We start from the raw sequence: 20,535 nt of genomic DNA, 5'->3' as shown, positions 1-20,535 counted from the left end.
GGAGAGGAAAAAATGGAGTTGGTAGCCAATTGCTCAGTCCCTAAATCCAACCCCGCACAACTGTCTTACAGCTAATACTGTGCCCTCTATACCCAAACGCCAGCCCGCATAGCCTCAGAAGACGAAAACAAAACGCCCAAGAATAAAGAGTGAATGTTTCTAAATATCACTCGCAAAAGCCATGACACTAAATCTTCACCCGTGCGGTGATCCCCTGACCATAGTATGTTATGGTAGTGCGATAGTGTCGAATCAGCACTCCAACCTTTGCTACAGCATCCAACTTGAGTGTACCGCCAAGAGCTCTCTTCAAAGCGTCATATCCTATCCCACTCAGATTTAAATCAACGGGCAACCGCGGGGTCGTGGAGAGTCCCGGTGGCACCGGGAACGGAATGTAGTAATTGATACTACCAACCTCTTCATGCTTCTGATAGAAGGCATTGGCTTCTACCGACGTGATCTCTATGGTCGTATTGGGAAATGGGGAGGACAATGTGAACTCCGCCGTTGATGACCATAGGTGTAGCTAGTAGCAGGCAAAAGTCAGCAAGACCAAAAGCACCTTGTAGAAAACTGTCTTTACTTGGAAGATGTTCCCCAGGAGAACATATCATCAATAGTGATTGTCGTGTAGAGAAACGACTTCCATGAAAGTAGACAATACCGTTGTATCCTGGATAAACTTTGGCTTTCCATCCTCATCACTAGGGTTTCCCGGGACAGGCACCCTTGGGATTGGGACTTCAAGTCCTAGCCTAGAGAGCGCCTGTCCAAGTTCTGGTAGAGCCGGGAATGTCCCCTCATGACTGCGAATTGTTACGGACGTGTTGTACCCTGGTAGTAGTTAGGCAAACAGACCCACCTAGCAAGATCTCAGGTAAACAATCTCACCGGAAACATATCGGGAGAGCATCTCTTGGCCAGCAGTAATACCAGCCGAGCCATCTAATTCGAGTGGATTCCATTGTAGGTCGGCATGGATACCAGAATTTACCCCAGGCACAATCAAAAGGTCTCGAGCAGTTACGTGGGCCACTTTGGTCTTATTGTAGATAAGCACTAAATCAATGAAAGGTACCGAAGCAGAGTATGGCGACGGATTCGTCATGTTGATTTTGGCTTTCATCACGAGTGACGATTCAGTTGTAGGTCCGAGTGCTATCGATTCGACCCGTGGACTCAGTCGCTCGAGTGAGTCACCGTACGGTGCTATTCAGGTATCAACAAACCAATACGCCTGCCTCAAGTTATTGCGACTTACGCTTGACGTTCACAGCACCCTCAGCTGGTATTCCACGGACAGCATATGTTCCAATCCCCGTAGAGACCTCTGCATCCACATTTGCAGCAACAGTCAGTCTCACGGGCTGCCCTTCAAAGAGTAAGGCTTGTAGAATATCTGTCAAAACATCCCCATCAGTCACCTGAAGTGGCGTATGCTTCATGGAAAACTCAACGAGCAGAGCTGGAGCTCCATCGACGTTTTCCAGAAGGGTAGAATTAGCTGGCTGCCATTCTTGTAAATTCAAAACACCGAGCTTCTCCCCATGATAATAGATATCAGAGTTGGCACGAACACGAGGTACATCCAGGTGAAGAAGGTTTAGCTGCTTAGGCAACCCAATCAAGACTTTCACTAAGGCTGATACCCTGGGTTGAGACTCAGGCGTATCAGGATCTGCAAGAGGATTAGGCATGTCGAAATGCACATCTGTCATGGTGAAGTTTTTGACGAGATTGTCCAGAGCATGTCCGGTAAAAGCCAAGGGTACTGTCACGGTCTTGAGAATGTCTACCACCCACTCAGGCGTTTCCAGAGATGGAACGTCGGCTCCACGAACATAAACTGTAGTCTGAAGACCTTCCATGTAACTCTTCATTAGAAAATCCAAGGGAGATTTTTTCTTTCCAGGGCAAGCCTTTGTTAGATCATCAGAAAGGCCCTGGACAATTCCCGCAACGTCGATAGACGTGGGTTGTCCTGAATGTATCGGGAATCCTTTTGTTGTGACTTCCGCTACTGAGATATATGGGTCGTCTGGCGAGCAGTTGGGCACGAGCACCTCAAACCCGAGCGGTGGGATCCTCAGGCCAACGGGCGAATCGACAAAAGCAGCCACGGAGGCATCTACTGCCATAGCCCCGTCATGTCCGGGCGTATCTATATCGTGCACATTGAACTTTGTAACATTGACTTTGGGGAGGGTTGGGAAATCGCCCTCTACATATAACGTCAGAAATCATTTGTCAAAAAAAGAATCGCGTGACCTACCATGGAAGGTTATAGAGTGGGTTATCGTTTGTTCGCCCAGACTCAAAATACCAGATCTGAGTGGTACTGTTGCTGTCCCCTGCAGTCGTAAGTGGCCGAGTCTCCCTTCTAACCAGTCTACTGCTACCGCGTGGATACCAGGGATGTCGCCAGCGACTAGGTCCGCCAGGACGTTAACGTGGTTGATGTGGCCATTCTGTATGTTGACTTTGATAGAAGGTAGAGATGCTGTTCCAACGAGTACGTTGCCGTACTCTGGAAGATGCACTTCGACTTCCGACTGGCCTGTCTCGGCTTCTCTACCAATCCATGTGACAAAGCGACCAAGATTCCGCACTGGCGCTTTCTTTATGCGACCTGCATCAAGAACGAGGTCTCCCTGTATCCTCGCCTGAATTCCATCTGCTGTAGCCGACTCAACCGAAATATTAGTTGGCTTGAACACGGCGGCATCCACTGCATACTGTTTCACGACAGCAGGCGCAAGAAAGGCGAATATGAGAATTGTTATAATCGCAATCAGAGATAGCAGGATGCAGAGTATTGGCCATCGTACTCTGCCTCGTGGCTTCTTTGGATCATTGGCGGAAAGAAAGTCTTCTGAAGCTGCCGAAGATCGTCTGGGTGCAACGCCTCCATATGTTGCCAAGTCCTCTTCCCGGCTGAGGAGTAAAGGGGTGGACTCGGAAGATAATTCGAATGGAAGTGCAGGACTCGAGTCGGAAGATTGTCGTTTGTCAGTCGGTGAGGACGGACGTGAAGAGGGCCTGGACCCCTTGTTCAGTAAAGACCTGCTTGCCTCTTCAGCCATGATGGCTGGGGGCGGATAAGTGGGGAGATGGAGAAGAGGGATGCGGAGGAGATAACACGATAGCAATACGTTATGGATAGATAAGAAAGGTGATAAAGAGATGATGGCGTCCGTAGACTGAGAACAGAAAGCTACCGGGGGTTATGAGTCGGTAGAAGGGAAATTCCAGGCTAAGAATAAGCATCAGAATAATCGACTTGTGTATGGACAACGCACGCAGGATGAATTGGCCCAGACCTGGAAGTATAGCCTATCAATGTGAATCAGCGTGATGATCGGCAATCATGCGACGCTAACCCGAGCTGGAGAAGGCGTGGTGTGGAGACGGAAAAAGCGGATCACATTGGAGGAGTCACACTTAACGCTTTCAAGCTAACTGAACTGACTCGACGAGCGAGCTAAGGTACGATCTTTCTTTTTTCTTTTTTTTTGTTGCTGCTGGTGACTCTTTCCTTTAGTCCGGTAAGAAATTGAGTCATCTCAATTCCCCGATTCTTGCTCTATATATTCCTCCTGTACGCCATTGCTTCACCGCATACACCACCGTTGAATTATCTCATCATGACTTGCGGTCTGAAGCTAGCCGCCGCTCGTTACGGCAACCATAGCTTGCGCCAGAGGATCCCACTCAACGCGGTGCGCCGATACTCTTCTCAGACTACTACTTCTACGGCTCCCCCCACCTCGCCGTTTGCTCCTCGCCATTTCCTTTCCATCGCTGATCTTACCTCAACGGAGTTCGCAACCCTCGTCCGCAATGCATCTTCACACAAAAGAACCATCAAGTCCGGGTCCATCCCTCAGAATCTGCTTGGCTCTATGACTGGGCAAACAGTCGCCATGCTGTTCAGCAAACGCAGTACCAGGACCAGGATATCTACTGAAGGGGCTGTGGTGCGCTTGGGAGGACATCCAATGTTTCTAGGCAAGGATGATATCCAACTCGGGGTCAATGAGTCCTTATATGACTCTGCAGTTGTAATCTCCTCCATGGTCTCTTGCATTGTAGCCCGAGTCGGCAAGCACGCTGAAGTTGCAGACCTTGCCAAGCACTCAACGGTGCCTGTGATCAACGCTCTCTGTGACTCCTTCCACCCCCTCCAGGCCATTGCCGATTTCCAGACCATCTACGAAACATTTACTCCTAAGGCCCATCGCTCGGATAGTTTGGGTCTCGAGGGCCTCAAGATTGCCTGGGTCGGCGATGCAAACAACGTTCTGTTCGACATGGCGATCGCTGCTACCAAGCTGGGTATTGATATCGCCGTTGCGACCCCGAAGGGCTATGAGATTCCTGCTCCGATGATGGAGTTCATCAAGCAGGCCAGCAATGGTGTCTCGAAGCCAGGAAAGATTATTGAAACCAACGTTCCTGAGGAGGCGGTTAAGGGTGCAGATATCCTGGTAACTGACACTTGGGTTTCCATGGGACAGGAGGCTGAGTCGATCAAGCGAATTAAGGACTTCGAGGGCTTCCAAATCACTGCGGAACTTGCCAAGCGTGGTGGTGCGAACGAAGGCTGGAAGTTCATGCATTGCCTGCCTCGTCACCCTGAGGAAGTCAGTGATGAAGTTTTCTACAGCCCGCGATCCCTGGTCTTCCATGAAGCGGAGAATCGGCTGTGGGCTGCGATTTCAGCCATGGAGGGCTTTGTTGTCAATAAGGGAAAGATTGAGTGAGCCTTGAAAAAGAAATAAATCTTGAAAAACATAGTCTGAATATCCATCTCGAGTGAATTAATGGACGGGTCTGACTTCCCATACCAACGTTTGTATAGAACACCAGAAATATGTATGGAGTAAAACACATCTATATGCGGAGTACCCGAGAACAATGTCTGGTAGAATCCGTAGTTCGAGCACTGACGTAGTGATATCAACAGGACTCTACCATCTGATCAAGGAAAATGCCACCAATCTACCCAACAGAAAGAAAACAACCCTAAAGGTTATAAGAAAAAGGTCCAGAATGGAGCAAAGCCGTTGGTGCCCGCATTCACATGTCACGGGCGGAGTTGCCGACAAAACAAGGCCAACAACCCTCCAAAATCTCATGAGTTGCTGCATCCATCATACCATTAATGAGCTCGCCACTCTCTTAGTTCCCTCTTCCGATATTTATTGCCCTCCGTGGCCCCAGGCACTTTAGATGGAGGTATGTACTTCCCTGCTGACGGGTAGTAATAATTTACCTTCTAATGACTCCACAACAGCTTTCGCACTCCGGGGGCGGCTTTCGCTCGCGCCGCTCTTATCCCTCACTAAACCATGCTTCCCTAGCTCCCTTGACATCTCGATTCCCCATTGATGACGATGTCGAGCATCAGGATTACTTTACCCCCAGAGCTGAAGATGCTGAGTCCTACCACAGCGCCCATGATATCCCCGCAAAGACTTCGTATCTCTCTAGTTACTCCGTTCCCGGTACCCCAGGTCTCTTGTCTCACTCCCGCAGCGGGTCCAGGGCCCGACACCACCAGCGGAGTAAAAGCTCGACCCGCGCACACCTGAGCGACACCAACCTCGAAGGTCAAGATGATGCCCAACCATTTCACCACCAAACGCCGAGGACGAAGCGACACTCATCTCGTCCTCGCCCGTCAGACTCAGCTGGTCGTCGCGATGCAGAGTGGATGCTCCGCGCTGGGATCGCACTAGCTTCGTCGACCCGAGAAGAGAAGGGCCAGAGTTGGCTCGCGAAGCGAGAGAGCTCGACTAGTCTAGTTGATGAAGGTAACTACGACGTGGAGTCCCCTGGTCACTTTAGCAAAGTGACTAGGAAATCCAGATCTGGGCGGTCAACCCCGGCGGCCTCTCGGTCGCGCGTTGTTAGTAGAAGGGGCAGTCGGCCTGACCTTGCCATGACCGGCCTCGAGATGACCTCTACTAGGCCGGGTGATAGCGGCAGTCTAGAGAGTCCTGCGCTTGATGTGCGACATTTCATCCCGGATTTTGTGGACGAGCGTATCCGTGCGGAGATGGCGATTCTTCAACAAGAGGAATATACCTCTGATTCTGACGAGTACTCTGACTCAGAGGATGATATCGATGAGCTGGAGTTGCAGCGCTTGACCCGAGAGCGCGGTTTTGGGTTGGGCAGCTGGTTTGATCGCATGGTGGAATGGACAGTATTTGGTGTTGACGACTGGCCACTTTCTTATTCCAGCGGGCCTGTTGACCAGGCTCCCAAGAATGTTGAGTGGGCAGAGCCTAGTGCCGCTGATGAAGATGACGACCAGGTATCCATATCAGGACGCACTGATAGGACTGATGGTGCGTCGACCATTGGCGATCCTGAGGACCCGACAGTGATAGACAAACCAGGCGACCATGGGGGCTGGGAAGATGCATGGTGGCTATTTGGTGTGATGAAGCGTACGCTGTTATGAGTATGATTCTGTTGCTTGAGTAAAGCATTGGGGGGGTGGGGGGGGGGGCATATAGAATGTCAGATTGTGGATTGCTTTTTGGTATATATAATTGTTCAACCTAAGACATGGATTTGATGACCATACGAATATTTCCTCGTTATGTACTGTAACGCATATGATATTTAATATAACACTGTTCTAAATGTCACTTCACAACTCTCGACTCCATCTTTTACATAGTTGTTAAACAATACGTCCTCTTTGCTAGACATAAAGTCAGTTTTCCAACAATACTAGCCTCATCCCTCACCGAGTTGATTCTGCCCAACAGACCCCTGTCAGCAATTCTGATACTGGTTCCATGGGCTCAATCCACTCGCTCCACTACCCCTGAGGAAATGGCGCAGATGCCCACGTAACGGGGCTGATGGGTCCTCTGAGTTGTTCAATCCATCTTGCGTCCACTGCCCATAAAACAGTGACACAAATCAGAATAATTCTTTTTTTCTCTTTTTTTCTTCTTGTCCTTTACTTGACACGTAACCTGACCCGGTGACCGAAAATTTCAGTATAGAACTGAGTCCTCCCAAGATGCATAGAGAACAAAACACAAGTCACATTCCAGTAGAATAAAGAAAAATATGAAAGGGTATACAAGTCAGGTAGAAAGGTAGAAAAGATAGAAACCTAATCAATATAGTTCGGTAGAAAGTTCAAGAAACGTCCGAAATGTCGATCATAGTAGAATAAAAAAGAAAACCAAAGGAAATGAATCAAAGAAGGATAGAAAACCATGCTTAATCTTGATGACACAATGACATGGTGATGATAAAATGAAACCTGGGCCACGGGCTGATACTCTAAGGAAAGGCAACATACAGATGGACTCTGACTGGCACAAGATGAAAATGAGAGGGCGACAAAAAAAAAAAAAAAAGGAAGAATGTCTCTTTGCACACTGTAAACGCCAAGTTGACCCTCAACTCTCTAGTTCATGCAGTTGGTATCGTGATCGTATCATACGTAGATGTGCACGGTCGAGGATTTAGACAGTAGTTCTGGGGATATCGAAGACGAGAAGATATAGGTGTCTCTAGGATAATCGTAGGGTATAAATAGGTCATAGAAGTTGGTGGGTTTACCATGGCCCAACTTTAACTGGAGTCCCCAGTCCGTAGGTGCCGGACAGCAGCTGCTCCCGAATGGACCCAAAGTCATTACCGCCTGGGCTTGCATGAGTTTGGGTTTCAGGTCCGTGCATCCATCCTAAACTGACTCCAAGCTCGTTGACGGCCGCCTGCAGCTTACCACCGGAGTTTTGGTTGTGCTTCGCCAACTTCTGATCCCAACCACCATACTGTAACTGAATGCCTCCGCCACGTTTGGCAGCCTCCCGGATCACAAGGATCCAGGCCTTGCAAATTTCATCGTATGCAGAGTCCCGCTCTATGTTGTTCTGGGGCGTGTGCCATCGTGGTAATGCGTGAATGATTTCGGTGGCGCCATCTAGGTAATTTAGAGATAAAGAAGGTTGGGTTTCGTTAGGTGGTAAGAAGTGCGGTGTGAAGTCGCTCAAGGCATCTAGAAGATTGGATAGAGGTTGTCGAACTCGGTTATAAGCGTAGTCGGATGCCGGGTTGCCACCCAAGGGGAAGGAGGATTGGAGAGTAGATTGGTAATTTCGAAGCACCTGAAGAGCGGAGGATACACTCGGGCGAGGAGCAGTATGGACAACTTCATCAACTAGTCCCGGATGGCGTTCACACATCGATCGAAGGACCCCTCGGAGAGCATCTGTATCTAAGGTCTCGAGCAAACGAGGAAGCGACAGGGGTCGACCGCTGACATTCGGGCGGGCCCGTTTCAGATTTCGACTAGGAAGAGACCTCGGTGTGAATGCTGGCGAGCTCGTCGGGGAGGCAGACATTCGTCCATCATGATCGTTACCATCGTCGTCGGCTTTCCGCTTGCGGCTATTAGGGGTGTAGGTTGGTGTAGACACTGGAAGATATTCATTAGCATATTCGTTATCTCGACCATCGGGTATCAATGTAAGGGGGTTTCTTACTTGGACGAGGGGAGGAAAGACGGGAATATTCGTAAAAGTGTGGAGGCACAGGTGGTGTAGCCACCAAGCTGTTCATGATGACCACGGACAGTTGGTGGGCGGAGAGATAGAAGAAACCTGACGCTGACTGAACGACGGTGGTATGGGGTATTATAAGAAGTCAGCGACAGGGCACGAGGAGAAGGTGCAGAGGGAAGAGAGAATGCAAGGGAAAGACAAAAAATACAGGAAGAGAGACTGAAGGAGTGAGGGAGAGAAGATGGAATTGGTGGGGAAGAGAGAAAGAAGAGAAGCGGTGGACTGGAAAAGGCGGTTGCGGGAGGCAACGCACGCCTTCTGCGCAGGTCGAGTGTCCATGATGACTACGACATTATTTTCCTTATCGTCACTTTCTTATATTGATTCCTTTTTTTTTCGTTTTTGGCCTCCAACTTCAGTCTTGAAGGTTTATGAAAACTCAAACAGTGACTCGAATCTTTGTTTTGTTTTAGATTTATTTCCGTTGCTCTGGGCCCCCTTGCCATGATCACCGTTACCATCATCAATCATCATAATAATACAAAGTTTGAGGGGTTGGGAACTATACGCAAAAGTTTTCATAAATTTTAAATTTTATTTCATTTCGCCATAAAAACATATGGTAAAGTAATTACACGGAAAGCAAACCACACGATGATACCCTGTTTTTCAAGCCCTCCGACGCCAGGGAAATGCCACCACCACCATTCATCATGATAATTTGTCAGACACAAGTGGAAACACGATGGTTGGGATGAAAGTAATATCGCTGTAAGAGAAGTAAGGTAGTAGTTGTAGTAGTAGGAGTCGTACGTCTATAGATACAAGGACTGTGCGGCAACAATGTCCCTGCGGACCTTGGTTAAGGCGGTCTCAAATTTACTCTCAAGTTCCTCGCTCCCCATGACCTTGGCGGCCTGTGCCATCTGTCGTAAACATTCTTCCAATCGGCGGAAGACGCGGATCAAACTGCCTTCGTACACATCCGTCATTTTACTGATGTGATGAAAGAAAGGAATCATTAGCGTCTTGTCTCACTCTGAACTAAACGGTGGCAAATAGGAACTCACCAGATATCAGCGAAGGACTTGCCATTTGCCCAGTCATATATAACCTCCATCAACTCCCAATGGAAGCTCTGCACATACTCCTCTTCATTGACAGCGAGCTTTGACTCCTGAGAAACCTTGGCAACAATTCGGGCTTGCGCCTGGATTTCCTTGAGGGGCTTCGCCAACTCGTCCCGTGTTAGGGCAGGGGTCTCCTTGGACTTCTCTTCGAAAACGAATACACTCAGCACCGAAGCGACTTGTTCAGGCGTAAGATTGTTGAAGAAACCATTGAAAAGCAACTCGCTGAGCATCAACTCATCACCCGTGCTAATTTCACAGGCCACACGGGCTTTCAATTGCACGACCTCCGCTTCGTTGATGAACCCAAACCGACGAAGCACTCGCTTGCGGCACTTGAGTTCGTCAAGCTGCATGATCGACATAGCCTCGGAGATCTTCTTTTTGGTGGCCTTGATCTTGGATCCAGTTTCAACCTTGTCTGAGTACTGTTCATAAAGTTCCGGCAGACGTGGCGAATTGTGCAATGGGTTAGAGAGGAGACGAGATTCAAGCACTTCAATTTTCTGCGGTCTGCGTTAGCACACCTTAGACATCCATTCACAACGAAACTTATCTTACCCTGAGCAACTTCTTGAAGTTATCATCCTTGATGTTCATATTTTCAATCGGATCAAGTACAGCGATGCCGTCCGGGAAGCGCTTTTGCACTTCATCCAGAGCCTTCTTTACCCCATTCTTTGAATCTGCCGAACGTAGATCCTTCGGGAGGAAAATTCGAATGTGAGAGATGGAGTGGACACAGCTGAGGACTACTGGCACCACCTCCATGCGGGAGTTTTCGCCCTCCTTCGGCGGCCTGACGCCGGACGGCAATTCTTCAAAGGTCTTAGTGCCCACCGACGGCCCGTCGGCAATCCTCAGTAAAACGTCAACAACATATTTCTGGTACGGTGTAGGTTCTTCAGTCGAGTTCTTCGGGGGCTTGCGTTGTTTGTAGTTGACAACGACACCCCATCCGAAATCTACATCCTTGTGCTTGATGCTGATCAAGCGTCCAGGCTGAATAAAGGGAAGGCAGTAATTGGGATGACTTATAACTGCCTGCATGTCATCGGTGAATTGGCGGATTTGTTTCCTCAGATCGTAGTATTCACGAATGGTTCCTTCGTCAGAGATAGTCATGTTTGCCCTCTTCTCCTCCAACTCAGCAAGCTCTGTACTCAAGTTAGCAAGATGAAATAGTATCAACACATGGGTATACACGCACCCTTTTCAAGAGTGGCAACGCCGGCAGTATTTTGGAACTGGTAGAAACATCTTTCCAGCATAAATTCAGGTGAGATACCCTCTACACGCATGAGGTTCAGAATCATGTTGTAGCCCAGATGGAATGCCGAATTCAGTCGGTCTTGTTCACCACGGACGATCTCCTTCGCTACAGCGGGATCCATCTCTTCGCCAACCATCATAATAACAATACCTCGGTCATCGAGACCTCTTCGACCAGCACGACCGGACATCTGAATGAATTCTGATGGGGTGACCCAGCGCTGACTGAATCCGTCGAATTTGCGAACGCTTGTGAAAACAACGGTTTTCGCGGGCATGTTGAGACCGATAGAAAATGTTTCAGTAGCGAAAAGAACCTTGATAAGACCTTCTTGGAAGAGAATTTCAATGGTCTCCTTCAGGATGGGAAGAAGACCAGAGTGGTGGACACCGATACCTCTGCGTAAGAGAGGTAGAATGTTTTGAATCTGCGGGAGGTTCCTGTCCTCCTCTGAGAGCATCTCAATCGCGCTGTTAAAAACCTTGGAAACCATTTCCTTCTCAGAGTCGTCGTTAAAAGCCAGGTTGCTCATCTGCAGAGCACCTGACTCGCATTCACGCTTGCTGAAACTGAAGACGATCACAGGGTTATAGTTTTTGATCATGATCATCTTGACGATCTTGAAGATGTCGCTTGGGCCCTTATTTCCACCTTTGTTCAACTTCTTATCTTTGCCCTTTCCTTTCCTCTTGGCCATGGCATCCGCTGGGTCATCGCCCTTTTTGTCCGCAATAGTGCTCATAGCCTTCTGGAAGTTTTCCTCACGGAAAACACCTTTCTCATCGACAACCAGGTGGATGCCTTCGGCACCAGCAGGGAAGAAATAATGCTGTAAGGGTGTCGGTCTGTAATCGGTGTAAACAACGTGGCAAGGTTGATTGTGCATCTTGACGATCCATTCGGCGAATTGCATGGCGTTGGGGATTGTGGCGGACAAGAATACATATCGAACCTTATCTGGAAGCAGAATGATGGTTTCCTCCCAAACCACACCTCGGGCTATATCCCCAGTTAACGAGATGAATCCCAGCGTCAACCCTGAAGAGACTTACTCGCATCACGCATATAATGGATTTCATCGAAGACAACCCACGCGACCTCACGCATGATCTCGGAGCCACGGTAGAGCATAGACCGCAAAATCTAAAACCATGTTAAAAATACAAGGCCCAGAACAAGGGTGAGGAAACCTACCTCCGTTGTCATGACCAAACAAGTAGCCGTCGGGTTGATGGTAACATCACCCGTCATTAGACCAACATCTCCAAACTCCGCTGCAAATTCTCGGTATTTCTGGTTGCTAAGGGCCTTGATTGGACTTGTATAAATAACTCTCTGGTTGTTCTTCAAGCTCTGGGCGATAGCATATTCGGCGACGACGGTCTTTCCAGCACTAGTGTGGGCTGAAACAAGTACACTTTCCTCTCTTTGAATCGATGCGATGGAAACCTGCTGGAACGGATCGAGGGTGAACGGCCATACTCGCGCCGGGTTCTCGGGAGCTTTATGCTCGGAAATGGGTACATATGGATAGTTCGGTGGAATCGCGACCTGGTGGCGAATTTGATGCGACAATACAACTGATGCTGAATCATTGGCGGCTTGAAGTCCTGCAGACCCGGCGACTTCACGCTCTTGCGCTGTCTCGAACAAGTCGGCTACCACGGGCTCCGGTTCCTTCTCGAGTCGCGGCCGTTTCGCATCGGGTTGTTCATTGTTGTCTGTCGTAGGCGCGTCGCCCTCCTCTGGCTCGGAAGTCTCTTCAACGGGGGTATCGGCGACGGCGACGGGTTCCTTTGCCTCTACAGTGGCACCACTTTCCTTCACATCACCATTGACCTGACGTTTCTTGCTCTTGTCTTTCTTGGAACGTTTGGGAGCTCCGTCAGAGGGCTTGACAGCCTGGGGCTGGTCCTCAAAAACATCGAAAAGTTCATCCATGGTCGGTCGAACGTTCAAGGTCGGCCGCAAGGAGCAAGGACGGACTACGACCGGATGGTTGAAGTGCTCGTCGCACTATGTCGCACTCGCCGATTCACTGAGAAATTTCAATGTTCCTTTTGAGGCAGGCGGCATGTGATTGGCCAGAGCCACTCCTGCTGGACGTTCCGCCGGAGAAACTTGCCGTTCGGAATAGCTAGCACGTGACCTAGATCCGGGCCGACGATTGTCATTCCACCACTCCTACTCTTCCCGCCAGTTACGAGAAAGAGTAGATTGCCTTGACCATCCGTGCTCTGCCGCTTTCCTCAAGGTAGGTGAACTGCTGGCTGAGATATACATCTTCCCAATTGCATCTGACACAATCCAAGATGAACGCCGCTACCGCTCTCCGGGCCAGAATGGCCACCTCTTTCGTCGCCCGTCGTGGCTTTTCCACCACCCGCGCCCAGCTCGGCAGCCCGTTCCACTACGCTGAGGGTCCTCGCTCCAACATCCCCTTCAACCCTCTTACCAAGTTCTTCTTCGTCAGGTACTGGGCTTTCATGAGTGAGTGATTCTCAATTGATCGCTACGGGTTGGATCTGTTCTGCGTTGCTGACTTCTACCGTTTAGTCACCGGTTTCGGTGCCCCCTTTGCCATTGCTGGTATGTTATTCTTTGATTTGCCGACAGTTTTGGTCGAACATCTAACAAGATCTTCTCTACAGTCTGGCAAACCTACAAGACTCGCTAAGCGGGTTTTCGCAATGTATACCTTCTCCGCGCCATGGGATCGTTGGGCACTGGGAATTGGTCGAAAATGTACCCTACACTGGAAGTATTCGGAATTTGTGTATAAAGCTAGAGAATCGATTGTTAAGCTCTGATTTCCGGTGTATTCAATAAACTGCATTCTAGTATATTTATGAGCTCGTAGTTGGGGTGGGAGTGAATTTGGGTCAAAATGGGCTGATTCCATATTAGAATATGGATGAAGTCATTGGTCGATTTTTTGTCTGCAGAGAAAATTAAAATCTTTTGGTCCGCATCCGATATGTTTGCAAAGCTCCGCAACTTATAGGAACATAATCTATACTTCTTTGTCCAACTGCTACATGGAAGATTCATTCTTGATCTAGCTTTAATTTTTTTTCTTTTTTCTTTTTCATTCTGTCTTAAATTCTTCTACATTTCTTCTTCTTATACCCCGGAGCTTTCATTGATTCATGGCCGCGGGGTAAAAGAAAAGATTACAATTAAACTTATCAGATATGCGCAACTTGAAAAATGTTCGCCTCGCCGAGGTGCAGCTTCAGAGTGAGCTGCCATTAACAGCCACTGCTTGGGACACTGCGTCGGATGCAGTAATTTGCACCTTCGGTCCTACAGAGACCAATCCAGTTATTGAACTTCGGAGAAAGCGTCAAGACGCCTATTTCTCCGAGCCCGTAGGCGCAGATGTATTTGAGTGCATCGCCTCGTGGGACGCACCTTGCCCCCTGCCAGACCTTCCCTGTGACCGGGTTCTCTCGCTCCATTACTTTGCGGACAACCTTAGTGCCTGTCTAGTACTTGAAGGGGGTGATATTGTTATTGTCCGTGAAGAACCTCTCCCCGGAGAGGACAAGATTGAGATTCTGGGCTCCGTCGACGTTGGCATCACTGCTGCTACCTGGTCTCCAGACGAGGAACTGTTGGCTCTAACCACAAGAGCTAACACATTCTTGTACATGACCCGGGAGTTCGAGAATGTGGCTGAAATCACCTTCACCCCAGAGGACCTGAAGGCGTCTCAACATGTCTCCGTTGGCTGGGGAAAGAAGGAAACGCAGTTTCAAGGGAAGCGAGCTAAGGCTCTTCGTGACCCTACAGTCCCTGAAAAGGTAGACGAAGGAAAACTGAGCAACAACGATGACGGGAGGACGACCATTACCTGGCGGGGAGATGGTGCCTATGTTGCGGTAAACAGCATCGAAGAGGGCACTCGTCGCGCAATCCGTGTGTATTCCAGAGAGGGAACCTTAGACAGTGTGAGTGAGCCAGTGGATGGACTAGAAGGGGCCCTGAGTTGGAGGCCTTATGGCAATCTTATTGCTGGTATCCAACGACGTGACGATCGAGTCGATGTTGTATTCTTCGAAAGAAACGGCTTGCGTCATGGAGAGTTTACACTTCGCCTCACTGAGGAAGAAAAGTCCTCATGGGCGTCAGATATCCACTTAACCTGGAATATCGATTCGACGGTACTCGCTGTTCAATTCAAAGACAGGATCCAGTTCTGGACAATGGGTAACTATCACTACTACTTAAAGCAGGAGGTTCCTGTGGTCGTGAACCCCAGTTCCCCAAACCCTTTCTCCTTCAAGTGGCACCAAGAGAAGACACTGCGCTTTGTTGCAGGCGCCTCGGGTACTTTCTCTGCATCGGATATTGATTAAGGAATATGTACTGACTGCATTGCAGAGTCGATATTGGACGCGGAGTTTGTGTTTGACGTCGATCATGGTTCGACTCTTGTGCCAAATGATGTTGGAGCTGTTGCCGTGATTGATGGAAGTAAGTTTCAATTGCATCCAAAGCAGATGTAAAGCGCCTCTAACCAAGCAAAGAAATCCTCAAGTTGACTCCGCTGAGGCTTGCGGGTGTCCCGCCACCTATGGCCCATAATGAATTGTTATTGGACTCGAACATCATTGACGTCGCATTCAGCAAGTCGGGTACTCGTATTGCTGTCCTGACGAAGGATTGTTTCTCTATTTTCATGTGGTCTCTCAAGACTCGCCCAGTGGCTGCGCCTATTCTTGAGTCGAGCTATCCATTATCTGATGCTTCTGACAGCAGACCTCGGCAAATCGCTTTTATCAATGAGAATGAGGTTTATATTCTCAAGAGCAGTGGGCCAAATAATGCCAACATCGAGCGAACGGCTTTGGAAACTAGAACAACGAAGATCGCGTACCAGGCGGCCGAATCCGAACAACTGGTTTCGGTATTCCCATCTCTCAATCACGAAGCACTTTGGATATCTCATATCAGCCAATATGGGCAACCAATTACCTACTCGACAATTTCTATGCCGCCTACAGATGAATTTGTAGCAGTCCCGTACACGCAGAGTCCTTCTGTCGACACCTATTGGGCCAAGGCTGCTCAGTTGTCAGAAGACGAGGTAATACCTTTTGGACCCTAGCTCACCACTTATTTCTCGCGCATGCTAATTTTCGAAGCTTCTTTTGATCTCCATGACAAAGACCGGCGCACTGTATGCGAATAAGACTCTGCTTGCGAAGAACTGCACCTCGTTCCTTGTGACTCCATCCCATGTCTTGTTCACTACTTCTCAGCATCTCCTGAAATTCGTTCATTTGACCAGGGCAGAAGGTGAGTGCTTCCAAGACTACTTCCTGCCGCAGCATGACTAAACTTTCGGCAGATATGGAGGTCCCTCCTGATACGCCAGAGACCGATGAGCGTTGCAGAAGCATCGAGCGTGGTTCGCGCTTGGTGTCGGTAATACCTAGTGTGTTTGCCGTTGTGTTGCAGGCGCCGCGTGGAAATATTGAGACCACGTACCCCCGTGCTCTGGTCTTAGCAGGCATCAGGTCATTTATTGATCGCAAGAACTACCGCTCGGCTTTCCTTACCTGTCGCAGCCAAATGGTAGATATGAATATCATTCATGACTACGCCCCAGAACAGTTTATGGAAAGTGTCCCGTTATTCATTGACCAAGTGAAAAGGGTTGACTTCATCGACGAGTTCTTGTCCCGTCTAAGGTATGTCCGATATGTGGGTTCTCTCGTAGAGGGTTTCCTTGTTAACCATATGCAGTGGGGAGGATGTCTCAGAGACCCTGTACAAGGATACGCTGAAGACACTTAAGGCGGACGACAATATCGTACCTGCCACTAAGGCCCCAGCCAAGGATGGTAAGGTTAATCGGATTTGCGATGCCTTCTTGGCTGCTTTGGAAAAGAAGATCGATACCAATCTGCACAATCTCGTCACGGCACACGTTGTCAAATCGCCACCAGACCTTGAGGCTGGTCTTCAACTGGTTGCACGCCTGAGAGGTGAGTCTAAATCCTGCCATCATACTTGACCAGCCACTCACCTTATAATAGATCAAAGCTCCGAACAAGCAGAAGACGCAGTCGAACATATGTGCTTCTTGTCCGATGCCCACCGTTTATACGATACTGCGTTGGGCCTTTACGACCTCGAGCTCACGTTGCTTGTTGCCCAGCAAGCCCAGCGTGTAAGTAACGCTAGCAAACCCGCTAAAATATCATTCTAAAGCCATTCAGGATCCTCGAGAATACCTCCCATTCTTGCGCAAGCTACAGCAGCTGCCCGAGCTTCGACGACAGTTCGAAATTGATAATTATCTTGGACGGTGGGCCAAGGCTCTGCGACATCTTCATGCGCTTAACGCTCATGACGAGCTAAGGGCGTATGCTATCAAACATATTCTCTACAAGGATGCCATCGATCTCTACAAATACCAGCAAGAGCAACTACGCGACATGACCAATCTCCACGCCGACTACCTCTACGATCAGTCAAAATATAAAGAAGCAGCCATCGGTACGTATTTCCACACATATCTCCTTATCCCACAATACAATGTATCAGCTGCTAACCAATCCCAGCTTATGAATCCCTTTCCCTTTATTCCGACGCCTATCAATGCTACCAGCGGGCTCATCTCTGGCGTGAATCCCTGTACTGCGCAATGATGGTCCCATTATCAGAGGAAAAGCTCCAAGCGCACGCACTCGAATTAGCCACGACCCTGACAGACGAGAACAAAGACTACGTCTCCGCAGCACACGTCCATGCAGAACACCTCCACGACATCCCGCTGGCCGCCCGTCTCCTGTGCCGCGGCTCTCGCTTCGCCGACGCAACGCGCCTCCTCGCATTGCACGGCAAGCAAAGCCTCGTCCCGGAAATCGTGGACACAGGCCTGGCAGACGCCATGGGCTCCATGACCGACCTTCTTGCCGACTTCCGGTCTCAGCTGAACGCCCAAGTACCGCGTATCGGGGAACTGCGCGTTCGCCGTGCTACCGACCCGCTGGCCTATTTCGGAGGTGACCCCACGATGGGAGGAGAGATGGGTGTCGATATCCCAGATAACGTCTCTCTTGCGCCTACGGATGCTTCTACTCTTGCTGGTCGCAGCATGTTCACGAGATACACCGGAAAGACTGGGAAGACTGGGAAGACGAATATGTCGAGACAGACTTCCAAGACCCGTCGGAAGGAAGAGCGTAAGCGTGCTAGTGGTAAGAAGGGAACCGTGTACGAGGAAGAGTACCTGGTGAACAGTGTACGGCGGCTTATCGAAAGAGTCAACTCCACGGTGTCTGAGGTCGAGACTCTTGTTAATGCACTGCTCCGACGGGGCATGCGGGAGCGTGCCGTTGCTATTGAAAAGGCTATGCAGGAGGTGCTCAAGTTGTGTACTGACTCTCGAGTGGAAGTATTCGGTGCCGTCGCTCCTCCAGCAGGTGAACAGACCGACGGCCCTGAGGCCGAGACTAATGCGAATCCCGCTGAAGAGGTTTCACTCAAGGGTGGCCAGCGTGCTTTCGCGGACAGCATTACGGCTACCCTAGCTGTTCGAGAAGCACCGGCGGTCAAGGAGCTGAAGCAGTCGGCGTTGCTGAACTGAAGCCTTGACGTCGAAGGAAATGACCGAGTACAAACCACGAGTTTTCTTTCTAAAACAGGGTATCGAAAAAGTTGGAATATTAGAATTGTCGATTAATAAAATATTTATCAAGGAAAGCTATGGCGATTATTAATTGTAGACCTATGATATGTACTCTGCTTCCGACATAATTCGTGTATAGTTTAACAGGACATCTTCTGTGAAGCAGATTCCGCTAAGATTATGTTTAAATTAGATATGTTTCATAACTCTGCCCAAAAACGCTAGAGTAACTGGGTTTTATATCTTCTTTCTAGTTGGAGAGAATATCACCCGTCTCACTGACAAGATGGTCGTTGACACTGACGGGACCCTCACCGACGCCGGTCAAGATCACACGGCTGACACCATCCCTGATCACATCGACAGCCCTAGAGTCCACTTTATCCAATGCCACACCCGGAGCGGTGAGGTTCTTGAGGGGCTCGTAGAAGGGACCCTCCCAGCCCTCGCTGCTGGCGCCCAGGATAGCCTTGACGGTACCGGCGACGAGTTCAGAATCTTTCTCAAGGTAGTAGATGACGGCATTCGGACCAGCATCAAAAGTGTAAGCACAAACAGTACGACCGACGGCACGGTTAATATCGTGGACGAGCCTAACGGCGGCGCGGGAGACATCGTTCATGTAGAAGATTGGAGGCCAGGAGTCGAGACAGGTGGCGTGGAAGCCATTGGAGTCCCGCATAGTGATCTCTGCGAAGGCAGGGAAATCCCGGTTCTGAATGGCGGTCTCAATAGCCGCCATCCGCTCAGGTACAACAGATTCCGCGCGAGTCGCGAAGAGATTGGACGTAGCGACGGTGGTTTGCATACCCTCAGTGCTGGGGACATCCTTCTTCTCAGCGCTGACGACCAGGATCAGAGCCCGCATCTCAGGCCAGTGTGATTCAGGAGCGACCTCCTCAGCCAAGCTGTCGCTACCATCGACAAGAGTTCCGGCGCGCCAGGCCACATATCCACCCATCAGAGATCGACAGGCGGAACCAGATCCCTGGCGAGCGATGCGGCTGAGGTCACGAGGAGACTGAGGAAGCTGGTAAAGGTCCGCGACGGCACGGACGAGCGCTGCGAAACCGGCAGCGGAACTGGCGAGACCAGCAGCGGTGGGGAAGTTATTCTCGGAGACGATCCTCAGGGGGAGAGCAGACAGTTTCGGCAGAGAAGAGTCAGCAGCTTCAAGTTCCTGGCGGAGAGAGCGCAGATTCGAAAGGCAAGCAAGGGTGCGCTTAGAGGACTGGATGTCCTGAGGTTTGCCGTTGAGGGTGAGCTCGTCAGCATCTGGATAATTGGCAGAGCATGAGGCCGTGGTGAGGGTGCGCAGAGAACGCTGCGAGAGTGTTACGGAGAGGGAGGAGTTCGTAGGTAGGTTCAGAGTGGCGTCTCTTTTACCCCAGTATCTTCAAAGTCATGGTAAGTATCAATGTAGCTTAGTGACAATCGTGATCCTCAGGGGTATGGACGACAAACTTGATAACAGCAATGTTGACTGGGGCTGTGGTAGTGGCCCGAAAGACCGTAAAGTCAGGTGAAGCAGCCATACTTTTAGAATAGTAGGTAATAATTATCGGATAATACAGGAAGAAGAGGCACGTCGGGAGAAAAAGAGGTTGCTAAAGACGAGGGAGAGCGCTGGAGAATTGAGGGGCAACGGATTTCCCTGTTGGGAAATATCATTTATCTCAGCTCTCCACGAGCACGCTATCCCCGTTCGGGTAAGGCGGGACCCGGTACACGATCGAAGTATACAGTATCTATATCTTAGGCGCAAACAGTCCGACGACCAGTTCAGCTATGTTTCTTGTGTAGCAAGAATATGTTTGACCCTGTCGCTGATTAATTGGTACTTCTGACAGTTCTCCCCGTAATTAATATGAGAAGTTCTAATGGATCACTGAGTCTCAGATGTTGTGCCATGTTCTATTTGCTATGATCAATATGACGGATGGA

The 20,535-nt window shown here is 49.6% G+C and overlaps 8 protein-coding genes across 8 annotated transcripts; 4 read left to right on the top strand and 4 right to left on the bottom strand.

Moving 5' to 3' along the window:
* Nucleotides 1-187: 187 nt before the first annotated feature.
* Nucleotides 188-3,086, bottom strand: BDV37DRAFT_275550 (uncharacterized protein; the record flags this gene model as incomplete). The annotated part of the gene is made up of 5 exons (XM_032085414.1): nt 188-529; nt 668-837; nt 895-1,212; nt 1,265-2,224; nt 2,276-3,086. The coding sequence occupies 5 exons, from the start codon at nt 3,084-3,086 to the stop codon at nt 188-190; spliced, it is 2,601 nt and encodes an 866-aa protein (XP_031936468.1).
* Nucleotides 3,087-3,366: 280 nt separating this feature from the next.
* Nucleotides 3,367-5,025, top strand: argB (ornithine carbamoyltransferase). The gene has a single exon (XM_032078581.1). The coding sequence runs from the start codon at nt 3,648-3,650 to the stop codon at nt 4,764-4,766; it is 1,119 nt and encodes a 372-aa protein (XP_031936467.1). The 5' UTR covers nt 3,367-3,647; the 3' UTR covers nt 4,767-5,025.
* Nucleotides 5,026-5,235: 210 nt separating this feature from the next.
* BDV37DRAFT_287888 (DUF3984 domain-containing protein) lies at nt 5,236-6,475 on the top strand (the record flags this gene model as incomplete). Its single annotated transcript, XM_032088173.1, has 2 exons — nt 5,236-5,241; nt 5,300-6,475. 2 exons carry the CDS (start codon nt 5,236-5,238, stop codon nt 6,473-6,475), a joined length of 1,182 nt encoding a protein of 393 aa, XP_031936466.1.
* A 1,075-nt stretch (nt 6,476-7,550) lies between these two features.
* Nucleotides 7,551-8,857, bottom strand: BDV37DRAFT_12096 (cut8/STS1 family protein). The gene is made up of 2 exons (XM_032078576.1): nt 8,526-8,857; nt 7,551-8,458 (listed from the first exon to the last, which is right to left on the bottom strand). The coding sequence occupies exons 1-2, from the start codon at nt 8,599-8,601 to the stop codon at nt 7,596-7,598; spliced, it is 939 nt and encodes a 312-aa protein (XP_031936465.1). The 5' UTR covers nt 8,602-8,857; the 3' UTR covers nt 7,551-7,595.
* Nucleotides 8,858-9,145: 288 nt separating this feature from the next.
* Nucleotides 9,146-13,072, bottom strand: BDV37DRAFT_12087 (ATP-dependent RNA helicase MTR4). The gene is made up of 6 exons (XM_032078573.1): nt 12,141-13,072; nt 11,999-12,089; nt 10,884-11,945; nt 10,235-10,830; nt 9,614-10,179; nt 9,146-9,539 (listed from the first exon to the last, which is right to left on the bottom strand). The coding sequence occupies exons 1-6, from the start codon at nt 12,885-12,887 to the stop codon at nt 9,359-9,361; spliced, it is 3,243 nt and encodes a 1,080-aa protein (XP_031936464.1). The 5' UTR covers nt 12,888-13,072; the 3' UTR covers nt 9,146-9,358.
* A 55-nt stretch (nt 13,073-13,127) lies between these two features.
* Nucleotides 13,128-13,901, top strand: BDV37DRAFT_12038 (cytochrome c oxidase VIIc family protein). The gene is made up of 3 exons (XM_032078567.1): nt 13,128-13,200; nt 13,259-13,436; nt 13,503-13,901. Exons 2-3 carry the CDS (start codon nt 13,259-13,261, stop codon nt 13,754-13,756), a joined length of 432 nt encoding a protein of 143 aa, XP_031936463.1. The 5' UTR covers nt 13,128-13,200; the 3' UTR covers nt 13,757-13,901.
* A 1-nt stretch (nt 13,902) lies between these two features.
* BDV37DRAFT_12077 (Elongator subunit IKI3) lies at nt 13,903-18,652 on the top strand. The gene is made up of 9 exons (XM_032078571.1): nt 13,903-15,278; nt 15,333-15,425; nt 15,479-16,038; nt 16,097-16,250; nt 16,303-16,645; nt 16,701-16,942; nt 16,994-17,127; nt 17,177-17,456; nt 17,522-18,652. The coding sequence occupies exons 1-9, from the start codon at nt 14,141-14,143 to the stop codon at nt 18,547-18,549; spliced, it is 3,972 nt and encodes a 1,323-aa protein (XP_031936462.1). The 5' UTR covers nt 13,903-14,140; the 3' UTR covers nt 18,550-18,652.
* A 1-nt stretch (nt 18,653) lies between these two features.
* mvd1 (diphosphomevalonate decarboxylase MVD1) lies at nt 18,654-20,231 on the bottom strand. Its single transcript, XM_032078569.1, has 2 exons — nt 20,056-20,231; nt 18,654-19,985 (listed from the first exon to the last, which is right to left on the bottom strand). The coding sequence occupies exons 1-2, from the start codon at nt 20,124-20,126 to the stop codon at nt 18,842-18,844; spliced, it is 1,215 nt and encodes a 404-aa protein (XP_031936461.1). The 5' UTR covers nt 20,127-20,231; the 3' UTR covers nt 18,654-18,841.
* Nucleotides 20,232-20,535: the final 304 nt, after the last annotated feature.

This window comes from Aspergillus pseudonomiae (assembly GCF_009193645.1).
Source record: "Aspergillus pseudonomiae strain CBS 119388 unplaced genomic scaffold BDV37scaffold_103, whole genome shotgun sequence".
NCBI classification, from domain to species: domain Eukaryota; kingdom Fungi; phylum Ascomycota; class Eurotiomycetes; order Eurotiales; family Aspergillaceae; genus Aspergillus; species Aspergillus pseudonomiae.
The sequence above is the reverse complement of the archived record's forward strand: the minus strand, read 5'-3'. Positions and strand labels throughout refer to the sequence as shown.

Excerpts from the sequence above, each read along its gene's own strand:
- argB (XM_032078581.1), top strand. The coding sequence starts at position 3,648 with ATGACTTGCGGTCTGAAGCTAGCCGCCGCTCGTTACGGCAACCATAGC.
- BDV37DRAFT_12096 (XM_032078576.1), bottom strand. The coding sequence starts at position 8,601 with ATGAACAGCTTGGTGGCTACACCACCTGTGCCTCCACACTTTTACGAA. Across the intron at positions 8,459-8,525 it reads TCTTTCCTCCCCTCGTCCAA|TGTCTACACCAACCTACACC; the intron begins GTAAGAAACCCC and ends AATATCTTCCAG.
- BDV37DRAFT_12087 (XM_032078573.1), bottom strand. The coding sequence starts at position 12,887 with ATGGATGAACTTTTCGATGTTTTTGAGGACCAGCCCCAGGCTGTCAAG. Across the intron at positions 12,090-12,140 it reads GTTTGGTCATGACAACGGAG|ATTTTGCGGTCTATGCTCTA; the intron begins GTAGGTTTCCTC and ends ACATGGTTTTAG. Across the intron at positions 10,831-10,883 it reads CGTTGCCACTCTTGAAAAGG|AGCTTGCTGAGTTGGAGGAG; the intron begins GTGCGTGTATAC and ends ACTTGAGTACAG.
- BDV37DRAFT_12038 (XM_032078567.1), top strand. The coding sequence starts at position 13,259 with ATGAACGCCGCTACCGCTCTCCGGGCCAGAATGGCCACCTCTTTCGTC. Across the intron at positions 13,437-13,502 it reads CAGGTACTGGGCTTTCATGA|TCACCGGTTTCGGTGCCCCC; the intron begins GTGAGTGATTCT and ends TCTACCGTTTAG.
- BDV37DRAFT_12077 (XM_032078571.1), top strand. The coding sequence starts at position 14,141 with ATGCGCAACTTGAAAAATGTTCGCCTCGCCGAGGTGCAGCTTCAGAGT. Across the intron at positions 16,646-16,700 it reads GAGTTCTTGTCCCGTCTAAG|TGGGGAGGATGTCTCAGAGA; the intron begins GTATGTCCGATA and ends AACCATATGCAG. Across the intron at positions 16,943-16,993 it reads ACTGGTTGCACGCCTGAGAG|ATCAAAGCTCCGAACAAGCA; the intron begins GTGAGTCTAAAT and ends ACCTTATAATAG.
- mvd1 (XM_032078569.1), bottom strand. The coding sequence starts at position 20,126 with ATGGCTGCTTCACCTGACTTTACGGTCTTTCGGGCCACTACCACAGCC. Across the intron at positions 19,986-20,055 it reads GTCAACATTGCTGTTATCAA|ATACTGGGGTAAAAGAGACG; the intron begins GTTTGTCGTCCA and ends ATGACTTTGAAG.